Below are 22,504 nucleotides of genomic sequence, written 5' to 3'. Positions count from 1 at the left end.
ATAATATGTGCATAGACTACATTAGACCCACAGGGCATTTTGTAAAATTAAACGTGAAGTCCTGCATTTACTGTCCCTTTAAAGGGCCATAAAAGTTTAAAAAAAAAAAATGTATGTTTAAGTCGTTAGCCCATGTAATTTTACCTTTATTGACCCTGCATTTCTATGAATTTAACACTAACAAAGGGGTAAACACACAGTAGAAGTACCGCTCAGGACCCACAAAGCTTTGTGTGTCCTGAATGAAAACCACCTCCTGATCTAATCAGCAGCGCTAGTTACATAAATGATTTGTCTTTCCATTCAGCACACATAGTAGTGCTGGGTTGTTTGCTGTAAAATGATGAATTAATTATGAATGTATTTTTTTGACTATTATGGCCCGTTAATGATACCTAAAATTGTCATTAGATGTCATTTGTGCAGCAATACTGATGCCAAAGTTCTAATAAATGTTGAGTAGCACTTTACACATGCAGCTTTTTTCTTTTCTTTTTTTACTACTTTTGCAGCATCAAAAAAACATGAAGCTGCGAAGGACGTATTTGCCAAGATTCCTCAGGATTCAATAGCAGAAATCTATAGTCAGTGGGAAGAGCAGGGGATGGACAGTCCACTTCCAGCTGAAGATGACAACGCAATCCGGGAACATCTCTGTATAAGAGCCTACTTGGTAAGAAATGTTTCAAGTAAAAAGCTACTTGAATGGAATGTAGTATTTATGCATGAAATAGTTTTTCTACATTTTAAATGTAATTCATTTGTGTATTGCTAATAGAAGATGATCTGTTGGGCTCCAAATATTAAGCAGCACAAGCTGCTTTGAAGCCCTTATGGACAGGTTCGCTTAGGCAAGTTAAGAAGCGGCAGTCTTAACACATGGGTTGAGAAATAGTAGCACACTACTGTAGCTCCAGACATATATCATTACCGAACGATTATATGACTGTTCAGTTCAGCCAGTCACTGCCAAAATGTGGCTAAAGACTTATGGAACCTGATTATGCAGCCCTAGCGCAAAGAGACTAGCGACTCCTCATACCTGTTCAGCGCGCATTATAGAGATCTCCAGCAAGTGGCATCTTCCCACCCACTTGGCGACCTAATAGGCAGCAGTCAAAAGCAAAGTCTTCCCTGAGATCAGCTTTGTCACAGCTTCTAAGGATAGTGGTGAGATCTTGTGGTGCTATTTGTCACTGTGCTTGCCTCCCCCATAGCGGGGATGATATCCCCGCAGGCAACCCACTTTGTGGGACCTGGGCTATGGCTATACCTCTGCAGAGCACCTGCACCGGAGACATCAGCAGCGACAGGGCCATGGTTCATCTAATACTCCTATTGTTATAATTTAGAGCCGATTGATACCTAACACAGCCGCATAGCAATTGAGCAGACCCTCTAAGGATCCAGGGTTAGCGCCACATTCCAGGACTATACAGCTAGACTGGGGTAAGGCTGTTAATTGACCCCTATATGCCAGAATTATCTGGGCCGCACAACATCAGAACTCTACAGACAGATAGTGGGTCTGCCACACTGCTATATCTCTCCCCCCTCCAGACTGCTGGGTAAAGCCAATAGGGCTTTTAAAGGACTGAGGGGCACCAGTTTCATAAATATAAGTGTATAAGATGAAGACCTGGGACAGGGCTTTGTTTGGCGCTATGTTGCATCTGCTAGATCAACACTTTAAAAGCCTGATGGATAGCATCTCTACATCGTGGAGTGATGCAAGAGAACATATACTTGATAGTGGAGAGTCGCAAGATATTCTAAACTCACTGACCCTGCATATAACTGAGGATACAAGTGAACTTAAGATTGCCTGATCCAGGGTGAGGAGTTGCGAGTATATTCTGATTTGGCAGTGGATCATAAAGCTGAGAAATTAACCAGTAGTCAGACCTTCTTTACTTTGGCACACCTGAAACCCGAATGCCCATCCCCTCCTCCTATCCGCTTGAGACCCACACGGGGGATTAGTTTGCGCTCTTTAAGTACCCAATAGATAGATATAGAGAGAAGGCAAGTATGTGAGGAAAACTGGAGCATTTTGACCACACTACGAAGTATTAAACTTGCTGAGCTAAAAAAGCCATTGTTGTCCACTGGACTTTGGGCGAATGGCCATGCCGCTACAGGGACATTTCTTTCATGTAATTAGCAAGAGTCCATGAGCTAGTGACGTATGGGATATACATTCCTACCAGGAGGAGCAAAGTTTCCCAAACCTCAAAATGACTATAAATACACCCCTCACCACACCCACAAATCAGTTTTACAAACTTTGCCTCCCTTGGAGGTGGTGAAGTAAGTTTGTGCTAGATTCTACGTTGATATGCGCTTCGCAGCAGGCTGGAGCCCGGTTTTCCTCTCAGTGTGCAGTGAATGTCAGAGGGATGTGAAGAGAGTATTGCCTATTTGAATTCAATGATCTCCTTCTACGGGGTCTATTTCATAGGTTCTCTGTTATCGGTCGTAGAGATTCATCTCTTACCTCCGTTTTCAGATCGACGATAAACTCTTATATATACCATTACCTCTACTGATTCTCGTTTCAGTACTGGTTTGGCTTTCTATTACATGTAGATGAGTGTCATGGGGTAAGTAAGTCTTATTTTGTGACACTCTAAGCTATGGTTGGGCACTTTTTTATAAAGTTCTAAATATATGTGTTTAAACAATTATTTGCCTTGATTCAGGATGTTCAACGTTCCTTATTTCAGACAGTCGGTTTCATATTTGGGATAATGCATATGAATAAACCAATTTTTTTCTTACCTTAAAATTTGACTTTTTTTCCTGTGGGCTGTTAGGCTCGCGGGGGCTGAAAATGTTTCATTTTATTGCGTCATTCTTGGCGCAGACTTTTTTGGCGCAAAAATTTTCTGTCACTTCCGGCGTCATACGTGTCGCCGGAAGTTGCGTCATTTTTTTGACGTTTTTGCGCCAAAAGTGTGAGTGTTACCGGATGTGGCTTCCTTTTTGGTGCCAAAAGCATTTAGGCGCCAAATAATGTGGGCGTCTTTTTTGGCGCTAAAAAATATGGGCGTCATTATTGTCTCCACATTATTTAAGTCTCATTGTTTATTTGCTTCTGGTTGCTAGAAGCTTGTTCATTGGCATTTTTTCCCATTCCTGAAACTGTCATTTAAGGAATTTGATAATTTTGCTTTATACATATTGCAAGATGTCTCAGATTGACCCTGAGTCAGAAGCTACTTCTGAAAAATCGCTGCCTGATGCTGGATCTACCAAAGTTAAGTGTATTTGTTGTAAACTTGTGGTAACTTTTCCTCCGGCTGTTGTTTGTGATGAATGTCATGACAAACTTTCTAATGCAGATAATATTTCCTTTAGTAATGTTCCATTACCTGTTGCTGTTCCATCAACATCTAATATTCATGGTGTTCCTGTTAACATAAGAGATTTTGTTTCTAAATCTATTAAGAAGGCTATGTCTGTTATTCCTCCTTCCAGTAAACGTAAAAGGTCTTTTAAAACTTCTCATGTTTCAGATGACTTTTTAAACAAACATCATCATTCTGATTCTGTTTCTGATACTGATTTTTCTGGTTCAGAGGGTTCTGTTTCAGAGATTGATACTGATAAATCTTCTTATTTATTTAAAATGGAATTCATTCGTTCTTTACTTAAAAGAAGTCTTAATTGCATTAGAAATAGAGGAGTCTGGTCCTCTTGATACTAAATCTAAACGTTTGAATACGGTTTTTAAACCCCCTGTAGTTATTCCGGAGGTTTTTCCCGTCCCTGATGCTATTTCTGAAGTAATTTCCAGGGAATGGAATAATCTGGGTAATTAATTTACTCCTTCTAAACGGTTTAAGCAATTATATCCTGTGCCATCTGACAGATTAGAGTTTTGGGACAAAATCCCTAAGGTTGATAGGGCTATCTCTACTCTTGCTAAACGTACTACTATTCCTACGGCAGATAGTACTTCCTTTAAGGATCCTTTAGATGGGAAAATTGAATCCTTTCTAAGAAAAGCTTACTTATGTAAAGGTAATCTTCTTAGACCTGCTATATCTTTGGCGGATGTTGCTGCAGCTTCAACTTTCTGGTTAGAAGCTTTAGCTCAACAAGTAACAGATCATAATACTCATAGCATCGTTAATCTTCTTCAACATGCTAATAACTTTATTTGTGATGCCATCTTTGATATCATTAGGGTTGATGTCAGGTATATGTCTTTAGCTATTTTAGCTAGAAGAGCTTTATGGCTTAAAACTTGGAATGCTGATATGTCTTCTAAGTCAACTTTGCTTTCCCTTTCTTTCCAGGGTAATAAATTGTTTGGTTCACAGTTGGATTCTATTATTTCAACTGTTACTGGGGGGAAAGGAACTTTTTTACCACAGGATAAAAAATCTTAAGGTAAATTTAGGTCCGCTAATCGTTTTCGTTCCTTTCGTCATAATAAGGAACGAAAGCCTGATCCTTCCCCTACAGGAACAGTATCAGTTTGGAAACCATCTCCAGTCTGGAATAAATCCAAGCCCTTTAGAAAGCCAAAGCCAGCTCCCAAGTCCACATGAAGGTGCGGCCCTCATTCCAGCCCAGCTGGTAGGGGGCAGATTACGTTTTTTCAAAGAAATTTGGATCAATTCGATTCACAATCTTTGGATTCAGAACATTGTTTCTCAAGGGTACAGAATAGGCTTCAAGATGAGGCCTCCTGCAAGAAGATTTTTTCTTTCCCGTGTCCCAATAAATCCAGAAGGCTCAAGCATTTCTGAACTGTGTTTCAGATCTAGAGTTGGCTGGAGTAATTGTGCCAGTTCCAGTTTTGGAACAGGGGCTGGGGTTTTACTCAAATCTCTTCATTGTACCAAAGAAGGAGAATTCCTTCAGACCAGTTCTGGATTTAAAAATATTGAATCGTTATGTAAGGATACCAACATTCAAAATGGTAACTATAAGGACTATTCTGCCTTTTGTTCAGCAAGGGCATTATATGTCCACAATAGATTTACAAGATGCATATCTGCATATTCCGATTCATCCAGATCACTATCAGTTTCTGAGATTCTCTTTCCTAGACAAGCATTACCAGTTTGTGGCTCTGCCGTTTGGCCTAGCAACAGCTCCAAGGATTTTTTTCAAAGGTTCTCGGTGCCCTTCTATCTGTAATCAGAGAACAGGGTATTGTGGTATTTCCTTATTTGGACGATATCTTGGTACTTGCTCAGTCTTCACTTTTAGCAGAATCTCATACGAATCAACTTGTATCGTCTCTTCGAGAACATGGTTGGAGGATCAATTTACCAAAGAGTTCGTTGATTCCTCAGACAAGGGTAACCTTTTTAGGTTTCCAGATAGATTCAGTGTCCATGACTCTGTCGCTGACGGACAAAAGACGTCTGAAATTGGTTTCAGCTTGTCGAAACCTTCAGTCTCAATCATTCCCTTCGGTAGCCTTATGCATGGAAATTCTAGGTCTTATGACTGCTGCATCGGACGCGATCCCCTTTGCTCGTTTTCACATGCAACCTCTTCAGCTCTGTATGCTGAACCAGTGGTGCAGGGATTATACAAAGATATCGCAATTAATATCTTTAAAACCGATTGTACGACACTCTCTGACGTGGTGGACAGACCATCATCGTTTAGTTCAGGGGGCTTCTTTTGTTCTTCCGACCTGGACTGTGATCTCAACAGATGCAAGTCTGACAGGTTGGGGAGCTGTATGGGGATCTCTGACAGCACAAGGGGTTTGGGAATCTCAGGAGGCGAGATTACCAATCAACATTTTGGAACTCCGTGCGATTTTCAGAGCTCTTCAGTCGTGGCCTCTTCTGAAGAGAGAGTCATTCATTTGTTTTCAGACGGACAATGTCACAACCGTGGCATATGTCAATCATCAAGGAGGGACTCGCAGTCCTCTGGCTATGAAAGAAGTATCTCGAATACTTGTTTGGGCGGAATCCAGCTCCTGTCTAATTTCTGCGGTTCATATCCCAGGTATAGACAATTGGGAAGCGGATTATCTCAGTCGCCAAACATTACATCTGGGTGAAGAGACCATTCGCCCGAGGTATTTCTTCAGATTGTTCAAATGTGGGGACTTCCAGAAATAGATCTGATGGCTTCTCATCTAAACAAGAAGCTTCCCAGGTATCTGTCCAGATCCAGGGATCCTCAGGCGGAAGCAGTGGATGCATTGTCACTTCCTTGGAAGTATCATCCTGCCTATATCTTTCCGACCTCTAGTTCTTCTTCCAAAAGTGATTTCCAAGATTCTAAAGGAGCGTTCGTTTGTTCTGCTGGTGGCTCCAGCATGGCCTCACAGGTTTTGGTATGCGGATCTTGTCCGGATGGCTACTTGCCAACCGTGGACTCTTCCGTTAAGACCAGACCTTCTATCGCAAGGTCCTTTTTTCCATCAGGATCTCAAATCCTTAAATTTGAAGGTATGGAGATTGAATGCCTGATTCTCAGTCATAGAGGTTTCTCTGACTCCATAATTAATACTATGTTACAGGCTCGTAAATCTGTATCTAGGAAGATATATTATCGAGTCTGGAAGACTTACATTTCTTGGTGTTCTTCTCATCATTTTTCCTGGCATTCTTTTAGAATTCCTAGAATTTTACAGTTTCTTCAGGATGGTTTGGATAAGGGTTTGTCTGCATGTTCCTTGAAAGGACAAATCTCTGCTCTTTCTGTTCTTTTTCACAGAAAGATTGCTAATCTTCCTGATATTCATTGTTTTGTTCAGGCTTTGGTTCGTATAAAACCTGTCATTAAGTCAATCTCTCCTCCTTGGAGTTTGAATTTGGTTCTGGGGGCTCTTCAAGCTCCTCCGTTTGAACCTATGCATTCGCTGGATATTAAATTACTTTCTTGGAAAGTTTTGTTTCTTTTGGCCATCTCTTCTGCTAGAAGAGTTTCTGAATTATCTGCTCTTTCTTGTGAGTCTCCTTTTCTGATTTTTCATCAGGATAAGGCGGTTTTGCGAACTTCATTTAAATTTTTACCTAAGGTTGTGAATTCTAACAACATTAGTAGAGAAATTGTAGTTCCTTCATTGTGTCCTAATCCTAAGAGCTCTAAGGAAAGATCGTTGCATTCTTTGGATGTAGTTAGAGCTTTGAAATATTATGTTGAAGCTACTAAAGATTTCCGAAAGACTTCTAGTCTATTTGTTATCTTTTCTGGTTCTAGGAAAGGTCAGAAGGCTTCTGCCATTTCTTTGGCATCGTGGTTAAAGTCTTTGATTCATCATGCTTATGTTGAGTCGGGTAGAACTCCGCCTCAACGGATTACAGCTCATTCGACTAGGTCAGTCTCTACTTCCTGGGCATTTTGGAATGAAGCTTCGGTTGATCAGATTTGCAAAGCAGCAACTTGGTCTTCTTTGCATACTTTTACTAAATTCTACCATTTTGATGTGTTTTCTTCTTCAGAAGCAGTCTTTGGTAGAAAAGTACTTCAGGCAGCTGTTTCAGTTTGATTCTTCTGCTTATAATTTCAGTTTTTTTCATTATAAGATTAAGACTTTGTTTTGGGTGTGGATTATTTTTCAGCGGAATTGGCTGTCTTTATTTTATCCCTCCTTCTCTAGTGACTCTTGCGTGTAAGATCCACATCTTGGGTATTCATTATCCCATACGTCACTAGCTCATGGACTCTTGCTAATTACATGAAAGAAAACATAATTTATGTAAGAACTTACCTGATAAATTCATTTCTTTCATATTGGCAAGAGTCCATGAGGCCCACCCTTTTTTGTGGTGGTTATGATTTTTTTTTGTATAAAGCACAATTATTCCAATTCCTTATTTTTTATGCTTTCGCACTTTTTTCTTATCACCCCACTTCTTGGCTATTCGTTAAACTGATTTGTGGGTGTGGTTAGGGGTGTATTTATAGGCATTTTTAGGTTTGGGAAACTTTGCCCCTCCTGGTAGGAATGTATATCCCATATGTCACTAGCTCATGGACTCTTGCTAATATGAAAGAAATGAATTTATCAGGTAAGTTCTTACATAAATTATGTTTTTGAGATTGCTGGAACACTTTATATGCCATCAACTAGACAGTCTTGCCACCAGGCAGATTTATTAACCATTATAGCGCATATATTTGCTCAGACTGGCATCGGATAGATAAGACTATTGCTTTTCCTTTAGTTCAGGGTGCCCTAATACCTGCTCTGCTTAATAAATGCTTAAAAGCTTTTAATTTTGTTTGCCCACTAGTTTCTTTCCTATGGCATGGAGAGTCCACGATTCATTCCAATTACTAGTTGGGATTTTCAACTCCTGGCCAGCAGGAGGAGGCAAAGAGCACCCCAGCAGAGCTGTTAAAGTGAAGGTAAATTTTGTTCATTCATAATTCAGATTTCTAATCCTTTTATACTTTCAAATCCAGTCGCAATTATTTTTTTATTAAAAAAATTATTTATATACTTTTAAAACTACGTTTTATTTACCGTTGCCTTCCGATTCTCCTCCCATTCAGAAGTTCCGGCTTTCAGATGCAGTGACGTATAGAGCGGTCCCACCCGCTCTATACGTGTCAAGTAAGCTCGTGCACATCGAGGATCTACTCACCGCGCATGCGCATCCTTAAATCACTATCACCATTGCATATGCATTAATTGCGGTCTTTGCCCTCTACAACATAGTATTGAATGAGTTACGAGATTCATTCAATACTATATTTGTTTTGACAGAGAGTAGCTGTGTATTAGAGTTGCGATGATCTTTCAATTGTGCCTGACAAAGAAATTTGTTAATGCGCATGCGCGAAACGTGGACGCGCTCGCTTGGCCGCAAAGAACTACAAAATGCTATGCATGCGCATATTGAACGATCCATGCTTACGTCAATTGACGGCCGCCTAACAGCCAAAGAATCAATTGGCTGTTTAAACAACATGATCGTTGTTTAGAGAAAAAAAAATAATTACGGGTTGATTTTCGGATAGGCTATTCGAGGCTAAAAATATAATCTATCTAAGGTAATATTAAAATATACAAGTATTAATGAATGAAACTCCTAATAATTTGGATTGATATATCGATTTATTTATTACAAACCGTTTAAGTTTACCTTCACTTTAAGTGTCACTTCCCTTACCCATAACCCCCAGTCATTCTTTGCCTCTGTGACGGGAGGATGGCGAAGATGAGGGTCTGAGAAGATTTAATTAATTTTTTTTTTAATAATTTTTATTAAAGGGCCATAATACCTAAATGTTTAAACACTTGAAAGTGATGCAGCATAGCTGTAAAAAGCTGACTAGAAAATATCACCTGAACATCTCTATGTAAAAAAGAAAGATATTTTACCTCAAAAGTTCCTCAGTAGCCACCTCCCATTGTAAAGGATTTCTAAGCAGCATTTTAGTGTGTCTGTCCTGGGACATCTGAAGGGATGAGCATCGTGCACTCTCATATTATTTCACCAATCAGGTAAAGGAAGCTTACTATGAAATCTCATGAGAGTTAAGTCAAATCTCATGAGATCGCAGTAAGAGTTCATGACCTCAGCACTGCTGATGCTGATTGGCTGCTGTTCATTTCTTCATATTTTTTTATTTTTTTACCTGCAGCTGGGAGCAGCTGAGTATAACTTTTTACACAGAACTTACTCTGGTGAGCTGAGGAAATTGTGAGGTAAAATATCTTCCTTTTTTACATAGAGATGCTCAGGTGATATTTTCCTGTCAGCTTTTTACAGTTATACTGCATTAGTTTCAAGTGATTTAGCATATGAGTATTATGTCCCTTTAAGGTTCACCAAGCAGGACAGAATAAACAGATTACAATATGAGACACTGATGCAGAATTTCACAATTGCATACAATAAGAAAGGCTGAGCACCATATCCTACTACAGACAACAATAAAGACCACAATGGTTAATATTCACATCTTATAGTACAGCATATTATGCCTTCTAGCTGATGAGTCACTTTTGGACCCGTCACACACCTAAAACGTATATAAGGTGAATGATAAATAAGGGACCACTTTTAGATCCCATCTAAAAGGTAGAACCTATCTTATGAGTAGAACAGACCTTATATATATCAGAGCTTAATCTACTAATGTTCCGCAGAGTCCTATTCCAACACAGACCCATAGCTTATAAGAAAACAAGTGTGATTTTAAGGTGCATTGGAAACGTAAGGTCTGCAGTATATAGTGACTGATTCATCTTAAAGTGAAAATCTGTACTAAAGAGTGTGGCTATAGTAAAGAACACCCACCTTCCCAGGCGTTATCTAGAGCAGCTTCAGAAAACACAGTTAAGAGTTTGGAATACATAAATATTCAGTAGGTATATGCAATACATTTGTGACAAAGCACAGGTTTCAGGTACCAATATGCTAAGAACACCTGCCTTAGGTTTGCAGGAAAACAATCTTATTGAAACTAGCACAATTAACTGCAAGATATTAAAGTTGAACTTTAACGCATAGCCGGGAGAAAGAACTATAGTAGATTTGTGGTAACATAATCCCTAAACACGACATAAATAAGGGGAACAAACAATACATGTATATCAGTAAATAACCCCTTGTAATGGAAAGTGTAATATATAGCAGGGTCCATTCGCTATTAGGTAAAAATATTAAAGAACAATATGTAATTTGAGCGAAACAATAAGAAATATCCATGCAAACTAAACGATATGTTAGTGTAAAGTAACACACTACTCATGCTTGTAAGGAGCAATTAGATACATGCTACTATGCACATTTTAGTGGTAGGTAACACACTACTCAGGCTTGTGAGGAGCCTTAAAATAAATAAGCTATTATACATATTTTTGAGACTTAGATAAATCTATCAAACTGTATAATATTTGTTCATATCTAACTATTAAAAAAGAGAAATTAAACTGCTATCATGGGGAAAATCTGGTCTGGAACCAAGGTTAGAGGTTTCACGGATCAACATGGACATACATATAAAAAAAAACAGTAGTGATAATTAAATAACATCGGGAAACTTAACAGGGGAAATCAGACTGGCATGCCAGCCGTGAAAAACAAATTATATATGTTATATTTTAATTCCATAGGTAAATGTGTTAAACCGGATAGCTTATGAATCCACTTGGGGAGAACTTATTGGAAAGGGATAACACTCTCAGGCAATTTCTAGATACTGCTGTAAATATATAAAAAATCATGCATCAGCATTAGTAAGGGTTAACCTGTCTACAAGGTTGAAAGGTTCCTAGGTTAAACAAGCTTGTAATATTTAGTTCTAAGGTATAAGCTCTCTGCTTAAGAACCGGTCAATATTATAAATTTGTCAACACTTTCTTCTCATTAAAGATTAAATAATGATATGACCTATAGGAAATTGCAAAACTCTAATACAGTACAGACTGCAAGTACATATATCATGCTTTCAAGCCCTCACAACATACCACATTTTACAAAGCAGGCAAGCGTGTACAACAAGTGCTGATTGCAGCACAGTAACCCAGACATAGTCCAGAGTCTCAGCCAATTCCCTGTCTGTGCATCTTAGATGTAAAGAATCTGTACTCCCGGCCATGCAGGGCCACCTCACTGAAACGGCTAGAGTGGATAAATTTTTGTGCATGCACGTAGATGTCTGCATACTGAGAACCCTCATGTTGTACAGTCATTCCATGTGAGGCTATGTCTGCAATCTTCTGGCGAAGAAGCCCTGGCAGGTCGTCTTCTGTAGCATATGCCCTGAGTCACCTTCTTTCTGCCAACATGTAGACTGCAAGGTTGGCGAGGCAAATACTGGCACTATGTGCGAGTGTATAACGCCCCTCGCATCTGTATCTGTTCAATCTGTCGCTAGGCTATGCAGTGCATTTCGAGTCGAGCCGTCTCAACCATGCAGCAGCAACAATTCTGTCTATCCTTGCGCAAAACTGCCTCTCAAAGTTTTCCATAAACTCTTGGAATTTACTTAATAAATTGTAAACTTATCGTTGTAATACAGCAGAGACCCGAAGGTACTCTGCCGGGGGGTGGTGAAAGGCCGCAGCCTCAAAAGTAGCTCTGGTGCTCCGTCGCTGTCAGCTATCTGAAAGATTTTGGCATCATTGGATAAGTAACAATTAGCTCATTAGTATGTTATTTTTACTGCTTAGGAAGAGGATTTAGGCAAGCTAAAGTTTCTGAGCTGAAGTAGCACTCAAAGCTGCGACCAAGCATGGCCGCTGCCTAAAAGTTCCTCAGATTTAATCCTTTAACGGGGACTTTTCCCTGCAAGCAAGGATTGGGGCTATGCTGTGTCCATGTCAATCTCTTTAGTAAGAGTAATGGTGGCTTTTAGCAGTTAGAAGGCGGCGAGGTGGTCCTTGCTTTATTTCTAACATTTTTGCTACCTCTTTATAGGAACCAAAGTTGGTTAATCGGGTTTTCTCTTTCTACAGGTCCCTGACAGATGTGGTGGATCAGTCATACCTAAGAAGCTGCTTTTGCCGCAGTTGAATCCACAGGTAAATGCTTTTGCCTTCTAGGTATTGAGGGTAGCACTTAAGAGGTTAATCCTCTGTGGACTTTATTGGGACTTATAACTCCACAAGCTGGAGTTTTTTTTTATCTTGGGCTTATTTCCTAGGGAGTACTTTGCTGCTAAGGAAAGTTACTTTGGACTCATCAAATGTTTTTCTTTGAGGAGTCTAAGTTTTAGAGGCTGGCTATCAGACCGTTTTATATATTTGGCTATGGCGCTATTTAGTGGTTAATCAGGCTTAATTTCCCCCTATTTGCATGTGTGAATGTGTGTGTTTATAACGTTGGCGTCTCTTTCTGTTTATTAAGCCCCATTGCCGTTGTTGTTCTTTTCTGTCGCGCCTTTTTAAGCTGTGGTGCAGTTACTATTCCTCTCTGCTTGTGGTCATGTGACAGTTTGTTTAGCGCTTCCGTTGCTTAGGCTTGCTGTTAGTCAGTCACTGAGCAGAGCGCATCGTGGAGTATCAGGAGTTCACTCTCATAGACTTGAGTTCTCTACAAGCTGCACCGACTGTTTCTCTCCCGAGTCTACGATATTGTTTCCTTCTAGTGGGATTTCTTCATTTGTTTTCTGAAGTGGTATGTCCTTAACAGGGGCTGAGGTTTAGAGGTGTCAGTTTGTTTGTTTTTGTCAATAGTTTATATATTGCTGCTTTTTTTTTATTCTGTGCTTTAATTTTTGTTTTATTATTTAAGGGTACAGTTATTTTATTTTTTTCCAAAGGTTTATTTAATATTTGATTTTTTTTTTTTATATTTCCATTGGATATATATATATATATATATATATATATATATATATATATATATATATATATATATATATATATATATATACACTCATAAGTTTACATACCCTGGCAGAATTTATGATTTCTTGGCCATTTTTCAGAGAATATGAATGATAACATAAAAACTTTTCTTTCACTCATGGTTAGTGTTTGACTGAAGCCATTTATTATCAATCAACTGTGTTTACTCTCTTTAAATCATAATGACATCAGAAACTACCCAAATGACCCTGATCAAAAGTTTACATACCCCAGTTCTTAATACCGTGTATTGCCCCCTTTAACATCAATGACAGCTTGAAGTCTTTTGTGGTATTTGTGGATGAGGCTCTTTATCTTCTCAGATGGTTAAGCTTCCCTTTCTTCCTGGCAAAAAGCCTCCAGTTCCTGTAAATTCTTGGGCTGTCTTGCATGAACTGCACGTTTGAGGTCTCCCCAGAGTGGCTCAATGATATTGAGGTCAGGAGACTGAGATGGCCACTCCAGAACCTTCACTTTATTCTGCTGTAGCCAATGACAGGTTGACATGGCCTTGTGTTTAGGATCATTGTCATGTTGGAATTTCCAAGTACGTTCCATGCGCAGCTTCCCGGCTGATAAATGCAAATTTTCCTCCAGTTTTTTTCGATAACATACTGCATTCATCTTGCCATCAATTCTGACCTAATTTCCTGTGCCTTTGTTGCTCACACATCCCCCAAAACATCAGCGATCCACCTCCGTGTTTCACAGTAGGAATGTACCTTTCATCATAGGTCTTGTTGACTCCTCTCCAAATGTAGCGTTTATGGTTGTGGCCAAAAAGCTAAATTTTGGTCACATCACTCCAAATGACTTTGTGCCAGAAGGTTTGAGGCTTGTCTTTCTTCAAGTGCCTCCTTATTGTGCATCTTGAAACAGCCACACCACATGTTTTTCAGAGAGTCCTGTATTTCACCTGAAGTTATTTGTGGGTTTTTCTTTGCATCCCGAACAATTTCTCTGGCATTTGTGGCTAAAATTTTAGTTGGTCTACCTGACCGTGGTTTGGTTTCAACAGAACCCCTCATTTTCCACTTCTTGATTAGAGTTTGAACACTGCTGATTGGCTTTCTCAATTCCTTGGATATCTTTTTATATCCCTTTCCAGTTTTATACAGTTCAACTACCTTTTCCCGCAGATCCTTTGACAATTCTTTTGCTTTCCCCATGACTCAGAATCCAGAAACGTCAGTGCAGCACTGGATAAGATGCAAGGGTCTGTCAGGAGTCCAGAAACTCATTGACCTTTTATACACACACACTAATAACAAGCAAAAATCACCAGGGTATGTAAACTTTTGATCAGGGTCATTTGGGTAGTTTGTTGTCATTATGATTTAAAAAGAGTAAACACAGTTGATATTAAATGGCTTCAGCCAAACACTAACCATGAGTGAAAGAAATGTTTTTGTGTTTATCATTCATATTCTCTGAAAAATGGCCAAGAAATCATAAATTCTGCCAGGGTATTGTAAGCTCTATATATATATATATATATATATATATATATATATATATATATATATATATATATATATATATATATATATATATATATATATATATATATATATATATATATATATATATATACACACAATAATGAGCGCACTCACCTTAATGGCAACTGCCAGGGTGCCAGCGGTTAAATACAGTGTAACAAGTAGGAGAAGGCACTCACTGGTCTTTTCAAGTGTACTTTATTTCAAAAGCGTGACAATTCGGGGACACACTGAGGAAGGGGAGTGTGTCCCTGAAACGTCACGCTTTTGAAATAAAGTATACTTGAACAGACCAGTGAGTGCCTTCTCCTTCTTGATATAGATATATAATATATATATATTTCTCTTGTAAGGTGTATCCAGTCCACGGATCATCCATTACTTGTGGGATATTCTCCTTCCGAACAGGAAGCTGCAAGAGGATCACCCACAGCAGAGCTGTCTATATAGCCCCTCCCCTTCCTGCCACCTGCAGTCATTCTCTTGCAGCTCTTGACAAGCATGGAAGCAGTTAGAGAGATGTGGTGTTATTTAGTTATTTTTTCTTCAATTCAAAAGTTTGTTATTTTTAAATGGTACCGGAGTTGTACTATTTTGGTCTCAGGCAGAAAATAGAAGAAGAGTCTGCCTGTGGTCTCTAATGATCTAAGCAGGTTGTAACTAAGATCCATTGCTGTTCTCACACATAACTGAAGAGAGAGGTAACTTCAGCTTGGGGAATGGCGTGCAGGGTATCCTGCTATGAGGTATGTGCAGTCTAAATTTTTCTAGAGAAATGTATATGCTAGAAAATGCTGTTGATACCAGATTTATTTAAGGTAAGCCTGATTACAGTGATTTAGTAACGACTAGTATCATGCTTACTATTAGTGGTAACACTCTTATTATTTTTTCAAACTACTGAAATATAAAACGTTTGCTGGGAGTGCTTAAACGTTTTTATATGCTTTCTGGTGATAAACTTTATTGGGGCCCAGTTTTTTTCCACATGGCTGGCTAAAATTTGCCTAGGATAGTTTTGTTAGGCCTCTCACTGTGTAGACAGGAAGTGGGAGGGGCCTAATTTCGCGCCTAGATGTGCATTAACTTTTGCAGACTGAGACATCCAGTTTTCCTAAAGGAGTTCCCTGAATGCTTAGGACCTCTCTGAAGGGTTTTGGTGCTTTCCAAAGTCGTTTTTATGGCAAGGTAGGGCTACAGCAGAGCTGTGGCAGTTGGTTGTGACTGTTAAAAAACGTCTATTTCGTTTTTTTGATCCGTTTTTGAAACTAAGGGGTTAATCATCCATTTGCAAGTGGGTGCAATGCTCTGTTAGCCTATTATACACACTGTAAAAATTTCGTTTGAAAAAAAGCAGTAAATCAAATTCTGACCTTTTTTATCTTTCTTAAAGGCACAGTACCGTTTTTATTTTTTGCTTGTTAACTTTCTGTAAATTGTTTTCCAAGCTTGCTGTTCTCATTGCTAGTCTGTTTAAACATGTCTGACATAGAGGAAACTCCTTGTTCATTATGTTTAGAAGCCATGGTGGAACCCCCTCTTAGAATGTGTACCAAATGTACTGATTTCACTTTAAGTTATAAAGACCATATTCTGTCTTTAAAAGATTTATCACCAGAGGAATCTGACAAGGGGGACGTTATGCCGACTAACTCGCCCCACGTGTCAGAGCCTTTGACTCCCGCTCAAGGGACTCACGCTCAAGAGGCGCCAAGTACATCTAGCGCACCCATGGCGTTTACTTTACAAGACATGGCGGCAGTCATGGATAATACACTGTCAGCAGTATTATCCAAACTACCTGGGTTACGAGGAAAGCGAGACAGCTCTGGGGTTAGAAGGAATACAGAGCACTCTGACGCTTTAGTAGCTATGTCTCATACCCCCTCACAATATGCAGAAGCTGAGGAAGGAGAGCTTCTTTCTGTGGGTGATGTTTCTGACTCAGGGAAGATGATTCAACCTGATTCTGATTTGGCAACATTTAAATTTAAGCTTGAACACCTCCGCGTGTTGCTCAGGGAGGTTTTAGCTACTCTGAATGACTGTGACACCATTGCAGTGCCAGAGAAATTATGCAGATTGGATAAATACTATGCTGTGCCTGTTTTCACTGATGTTTTTCCAATACCTAAGAGGTTTTCAGAAATTATTACTAAGGAATGGGATAGACCAGGTGTACCGTTCTCTTCCCCTCCTATTTTTAAGAAATTGTTTCCAATAGATGCCGCCACACGGGACTTATGGCAAACGGTCCCTAAGGTGGAGGGAGCAGTTTCTACCCTAGCTAAGCGTACTACTATCCCCGTCGAGGACAGTTGTGCTTTCTTAGATCCAATGGATAAAAAGTTAGGTTACCTTAAGAAAATGTTTATTCAACAAGGTTTTATTCTACAACCTCTTGCATGCATCGCCCCAGTCACTGCTACGGCGGCTTTCTGGTTTGAGTCTCTGGAAGAGGCTTTACAAGAAGAGACCCCATTGGACGATATACTTGACAAGCTTAGAGCACTTAAGCTAGCCAATTCATTTGTTTCTGATGCCATTGTTCATTTGACTAAACTAACGGCTAAGAATTCTGGTTTTGCTATTCAGGCGCGTAGGGCGCTATGGCTTAAATCATGGTCAGCTGACGTTACTTCAAAGTCTAAGCTTCTTAATATTCCTTTCAAGGGGCAGACCCTATTCGGGCCTGGTTTGAAGGAGATCATTTCTGATATCACGGGAGGGAAAGGACATGCCCTCCCTCAGGACAGGTCTAACAAATCAAGGACCAAACAGACTAATTTTCGTGCCTTTCGAAACTTTAAAACGAGCGCGGCATCAACTTTCTCTAATACAAAACAAGAAGGAACTTTTGCCCAGTCCAAGTCGGTCTGGAGACCTAACCAGGCTTGGAACAAAGGTAAGCAGGCCAAAAAGCCTGCTGCTGTCTCTAAAACAGCATGAAGGATTGGCCCCTGATCCGGTAACGGATTTAGTAGGGGGCAGACTTTCTCTCTTCGCCCAGGCTTGAGCAAGAGATGTCCAGGATCCCTGGGCATTGGAAATTGTATCCCAGGGATATCTTCTGGACTTCAAAGCTTCCCCTCCAAAAGGGAGATATCACCTTTCACAATTATCTGCAAACCAGATAAAGAGAGAGGCATTCTTACATTGTGTTCAAGACCTCCAAGTTATGGGAGTGATCCACTCAGTTCCAAAGGAGGAACAGGGACAAGGCTTCTATTCAAATCTGTTTGTGGTTCCCAAGAAAGAGGGAACCTTCAGACCAATCTTAGATCTCAAGATCCTAAACAAATTTCTCAGGGTCCCATCATTCAAGATGTAGACTATTTGTACCATCCTACCTATGATCCAGGAGGGTCAATACATGACTACAGTGGATTTAAAGGATGCTTATCTTCACATTCCGATACACAAAGATCATCATCGGTTTCTCAGGTTTGCCTTCCTGGACAGGCATTACCAGTTTGTAGCTCTTCCCTTTGGGTTAGCTACAGCTCCAAGAATCTTTACGAAGGTTCTGGGGTCATTTCTGGCGGTCCTAAGGCCGCGGGGCATAGCAGCGGCCCCTTATTTAGACATTCTGATACAGGCGTCAAATTTCCAAATTGCCAAGTCTCATACAGACATAGTTCTGGCATTTCTGAGGTTGCACGGGTGGAAAGTGAACGAAGAGAAGAGTTCTCTATCCCCTCTCACAAGAGTGTCTGATAGATTCTGTAGACATGAGGATTTACCTGACAGAGACCAGGTTATCAAAACTTCTAAATTCTTGCCGTGTTCGTTATTCTACTTCTCGCCCTTTGGTGGCTCAGTGTATGGAAGTAATCGGCTTAATGGTAGCGGCAATGGACATAGTGCCGTTTGCCTGCCTACATCTCAGACCGCTGCAACTCTGCATGCTCAGTCAGTGGAATGGGGATTACACAGATTTGTCCCCTCTACTAAATCTGGATCAAGAGACCAGGGATTCTCTTCTCTGGTGGCTATCTCGGGTCCATCTGTCCAAAGGTATGACCTTTCGCAGGCCAGATTGGACAATAGTAACGACAGATGCCAGCCTTCTAGGCTGGGGGGCAGTCTGGAACTCCCTGAAGGCTCAGGGATCGTGGACTCAGGAGGAGACCCTCCTTCCAATAAACATTCTGGAACTAAGAGCGATATTCAATGCTCTTCAGGCTTGGCCTCAGCTAGCGAAAATGAGGTTCATCAGATTTCAGTCGGACAACATCACGACTGTGGCTTACATCAACCATCAAGGGGGAACAAGGAGTTCCCTAGCGATGTTGGAAGTTTCAAAGATAATTCGTTGGGCAGAGATTCACTCTTGCCACCTATCGGCTATCCATATCCCAGGTGTAGAGATCTGTGAGGCGGATTTTCTAAGTCGACAGACTTTTCATCCGGGGGAGTGGGAACTCCATCCAGAGGTGTTTGCACAATTGGTTCAAGGTTGGGGCGAACCAGAACTGGATCTCATGGCGTCTCGCCAGAACGCCAAACTTCCTTGTTACGGATCCAGGTCCAGGGATCCCAAGGCAACGCTGATAGATGCTCTAGCAGCGCCTTGGTCCTTCAACCTGGCTTATGTGTTTCCACCGTTTCCTCTGCTCCCTCGTCTGATTGCCAAAATCAAGCAGGAGATAGCATCAGTGATTTTGATAGCACCTGTGTGGCCACGCAGGACTTGGTATGCAGATCTGGTGGACATGTCATCTCTTCCACCATGGACTCTGCCTCTGAGACAGGACCTTCTACTTCAGGGTCCTTTCAACCATCCAAATCTAATTTCTCTGTGACTGACTGCCTGGAGATTGAACGCTTGATTTTATCGAAGCGTGGCTTCTCCGAGTCAGTTATTGATACTTTAATTCAGGCACAAAAGCCTGTCACCAGGAAAATCTATCATAAGATATGGCGTAAATATCTTTATTGGTGTGAATCCAAGGGTTACTCATGGAGTAAAATCAGGATTCCCAGGATATTATCTTTTCTCCAAGAAGGATTGGAAAAGGGATTGTCAGCTAGTTCCTTAAAGGCACAGATTTCTGCTCTGTCTATTCTTTTGCACAAGCGTCTGGCGGATGCTCCAGACGTTCAGGCGTTTTGTCAGGCTTTAGTTAGAATCAAGCCTGTGTTTAAACCAGTTGCTCCGCCCTGGAGTTTAAATTTGGTTCTTAAAGTTCTCCAAGGGTTTCCGTTTGAACCTCTTCATTCCATAGATATCAAGCTTTTATCTTGGAAAGTTCTGTTTTTGGTAGCTATTTCCTCGGCTCGTAGAGTTTCCGAGTTGTCTGCCTTACAGTGTAATTCCCCTTATCTGATCTTCCATGCAAATAAGGTAGTTTTGCGTACCAAACCTGGGTTTTTTACCTAAGGTGGTATCTAATAAGAATATCAATCAGGAGATTGTTGTTTCGTCATTGTGTCTTAATCCTCCTTCAAATAAGGAACGTCTATTACACAATCTTGACGTGGTTCGTGCTTTAAAGTTTTATTTACAAGCTACTAAAGATTTTCGTCAAACATCTGCTTTGTTTGTTGTCTACTCTCGACAGAGGAGAGGCCTAAAGGCTTCGGCAACTTCTCTTTTGTTTTGGCTAAGAAGTATAATACGCTTAGCTTATGAGACTGCTGGCCAGCAGCCTCCTGAAAGGATTACAGCTCATTCTACTAGAGCTGTGGCTTCCACATGGGCTTTTAAAAATTAGGCTTTTTTTTTTAACAGATTTGCAAGGCAGCGACTTGGTCTTCGCTTCATACTTTTTCAAAGTTTTATAAATTTGATACTTTTGCTTCTTCGGAGGCTATTTTTGGGAGAAAGGTTTTACAGGCAGTGCTACCTTCCGTTTAAGTACTTGCCTTGTCCCTCCCTTCATCCGTGTACTTTAGCTTTGGTATTGGTATCCCCCAAGTAATGGATGATCCGTGGACTGGATACACCTTACAAGAGAAAACATAATTTATGCTTACCTGATAAATTTATTTCTCTTGTGGTGTATCCAGTCCACGGCCCGCCCTGTCATTTTAAGGCAGGTATATTTTATTTTTTAAACTACAGTCACCACTGCACCCTATAGTTTCTCCTTTCTCTTGCTTGTCTTCGGTCGAATGACTGGAGGTGGCAGGAAGGTGAGGAGCTATATAGACAGCTCTGCTGTGGGTGATCCTCTTGCAGCTTCCTTTTGGGAAGGAGAATATCCCACAAGTAATGGATGATCCGTGGACTGGATACACCACAAGAGAAATAAATTTATCAGGTAAGCATAAATTATGTTATACATATACAAACATGGATTCTGATACTAACATGAGTGTCAAATGTTGATAAGTGTTTATATTGTTTGGAAGTACCTGTTGTCCCTCCCGTGCAATTTTGTTCCACATGCTTAAAGGGACACTGAACCCAAATGTTTTTCTTTTGTGATTTGGATAGAGCATGACATTTTAAGCAACTTTCTAATTTACTCCTATTATCAAAAAATTTTCATTCTCTTGATATCTTTATTTGAAATGCAAGAATGTAAGTTTAGATGCCGGCCCATTTTTGGTGAACAACCTGGGTTGTTCTTGCTGATTGGTGGATAAATTCATCCACCATTAAAAAAGTGCTGTCCAAAGGTCTTAGCTGCCTTTTTCAAATAAAGATAGCAAGTGTCCCTTTTAAGTTAGACTTTGTCATCTAGAGACAATGATTACCCCTCTGAGACATACGTCTCTCAGGATAATGTTGTCCATGCCATGCCTCAGCTTTCCCCTCAAACGTCCCAAGCCTTGGCAGTCTCACATGCAGTATGTACCAAACAAACAAAGGAGCCTGGCTAACAGAAAGGATACTTTCACAAATCTTCACCAACCTCTCGGTTCAGGGACATCCATGAAGGGAAAACACACACCGGTCAGTATACTAAAAACAGGATCTTTATTGGAGTGGATAAAAACAAAGTAGGAGACAAGGCTCCATTAAACAGGAGAAAAGGCTACAGCTTGGCTGACTGCAGACATGTTTCGCGTGTGTCTACACGCTTGTTCACTGCTGTCTGTCAGCTGTACAATTTGCCTCTATTTAAAGAGGCCTGTCTCAATTAAAATCAAATTTGCATTTAACCCTTTCCCTTCTAGTTTGATTGATGGTACACAGAGTCAGATGAAAAACAAAGTCAGATACTGAGATCATATACATATGAATAGTTAGCATTGGAAAGACTAAGAAAAACTCTATATAGGTAAATATTAAATGTTTTAAGGCTGTATAAGGTTAAAGAGCTCTTAATATTTTCTACAAATATACCTGATTGATGAATTCTTACTTGGATTTATTAAATAAATAAATTAACATCGCTCTCCTTATTAATACCATTAGGGTGACTGGTTTTTAACTCAAAAATCCACTTTGCTTCCTTAAAATTGAGTCTATATTCCCTGTTACCCCCTCTTTTGTGTTTCTTCACATAATCAATTGCCTGTATACAAAGCAATGAGGCATCCCCCTGATGCATATTTTTAAAATGTCTTGAGACCGGTGTATCCCTGTCTGGGTCCTCAATGTCTCGTATATGTTCTAGAGCCCTATCTTTGACACAACGTTTCGTTCTACCAACGTATTGGATCTGGCACCCCCTACAGGTCAGGAGATATATGACATGTGTTGATTTACAATTTAGACTAAATTTAATGTCATATTCACGGCCTGTTACTG

General features: G+C 40.2%; 1 protein-coding gene across 1 annotated transcript in view; it reads left to right on the top strand.

Annotated features, from left to right (window-relative positions):
• Positions 1-22,504, top strand: part of NUP107 (nucleoporin 107) — a 264,058-nt gene that overhangs the window by 186,011 nt on the left and 55,543 nt on the right. The window contains exon 24 of the mRNA XM_053716825.1: positions 513-673. Within this exon, the coding sequence (XP_053572800.1) occupies positions 513-673 (161 nt within the window). The remainder of the gene's footprint in view (positions 1-512; positions 674-22,504) is intronic.

Source organism: Bombina bombina, chromosome 6 (genome assembly GCF_027579735.1).
Source record: "Bombina bombina isolate aBomBom1 chromosome 6, aBomBom1.pri, whole genome shotgun sequence".
Lineage (NCBI taxonomy): Eukaryota > Metazoa > Chordata > Amphibia > Anura > Bombinatoridae > Bombina > Bombina bombina.
This window is presented reverse-complemented; position numbering and strand designations above follow the sequence as displayed.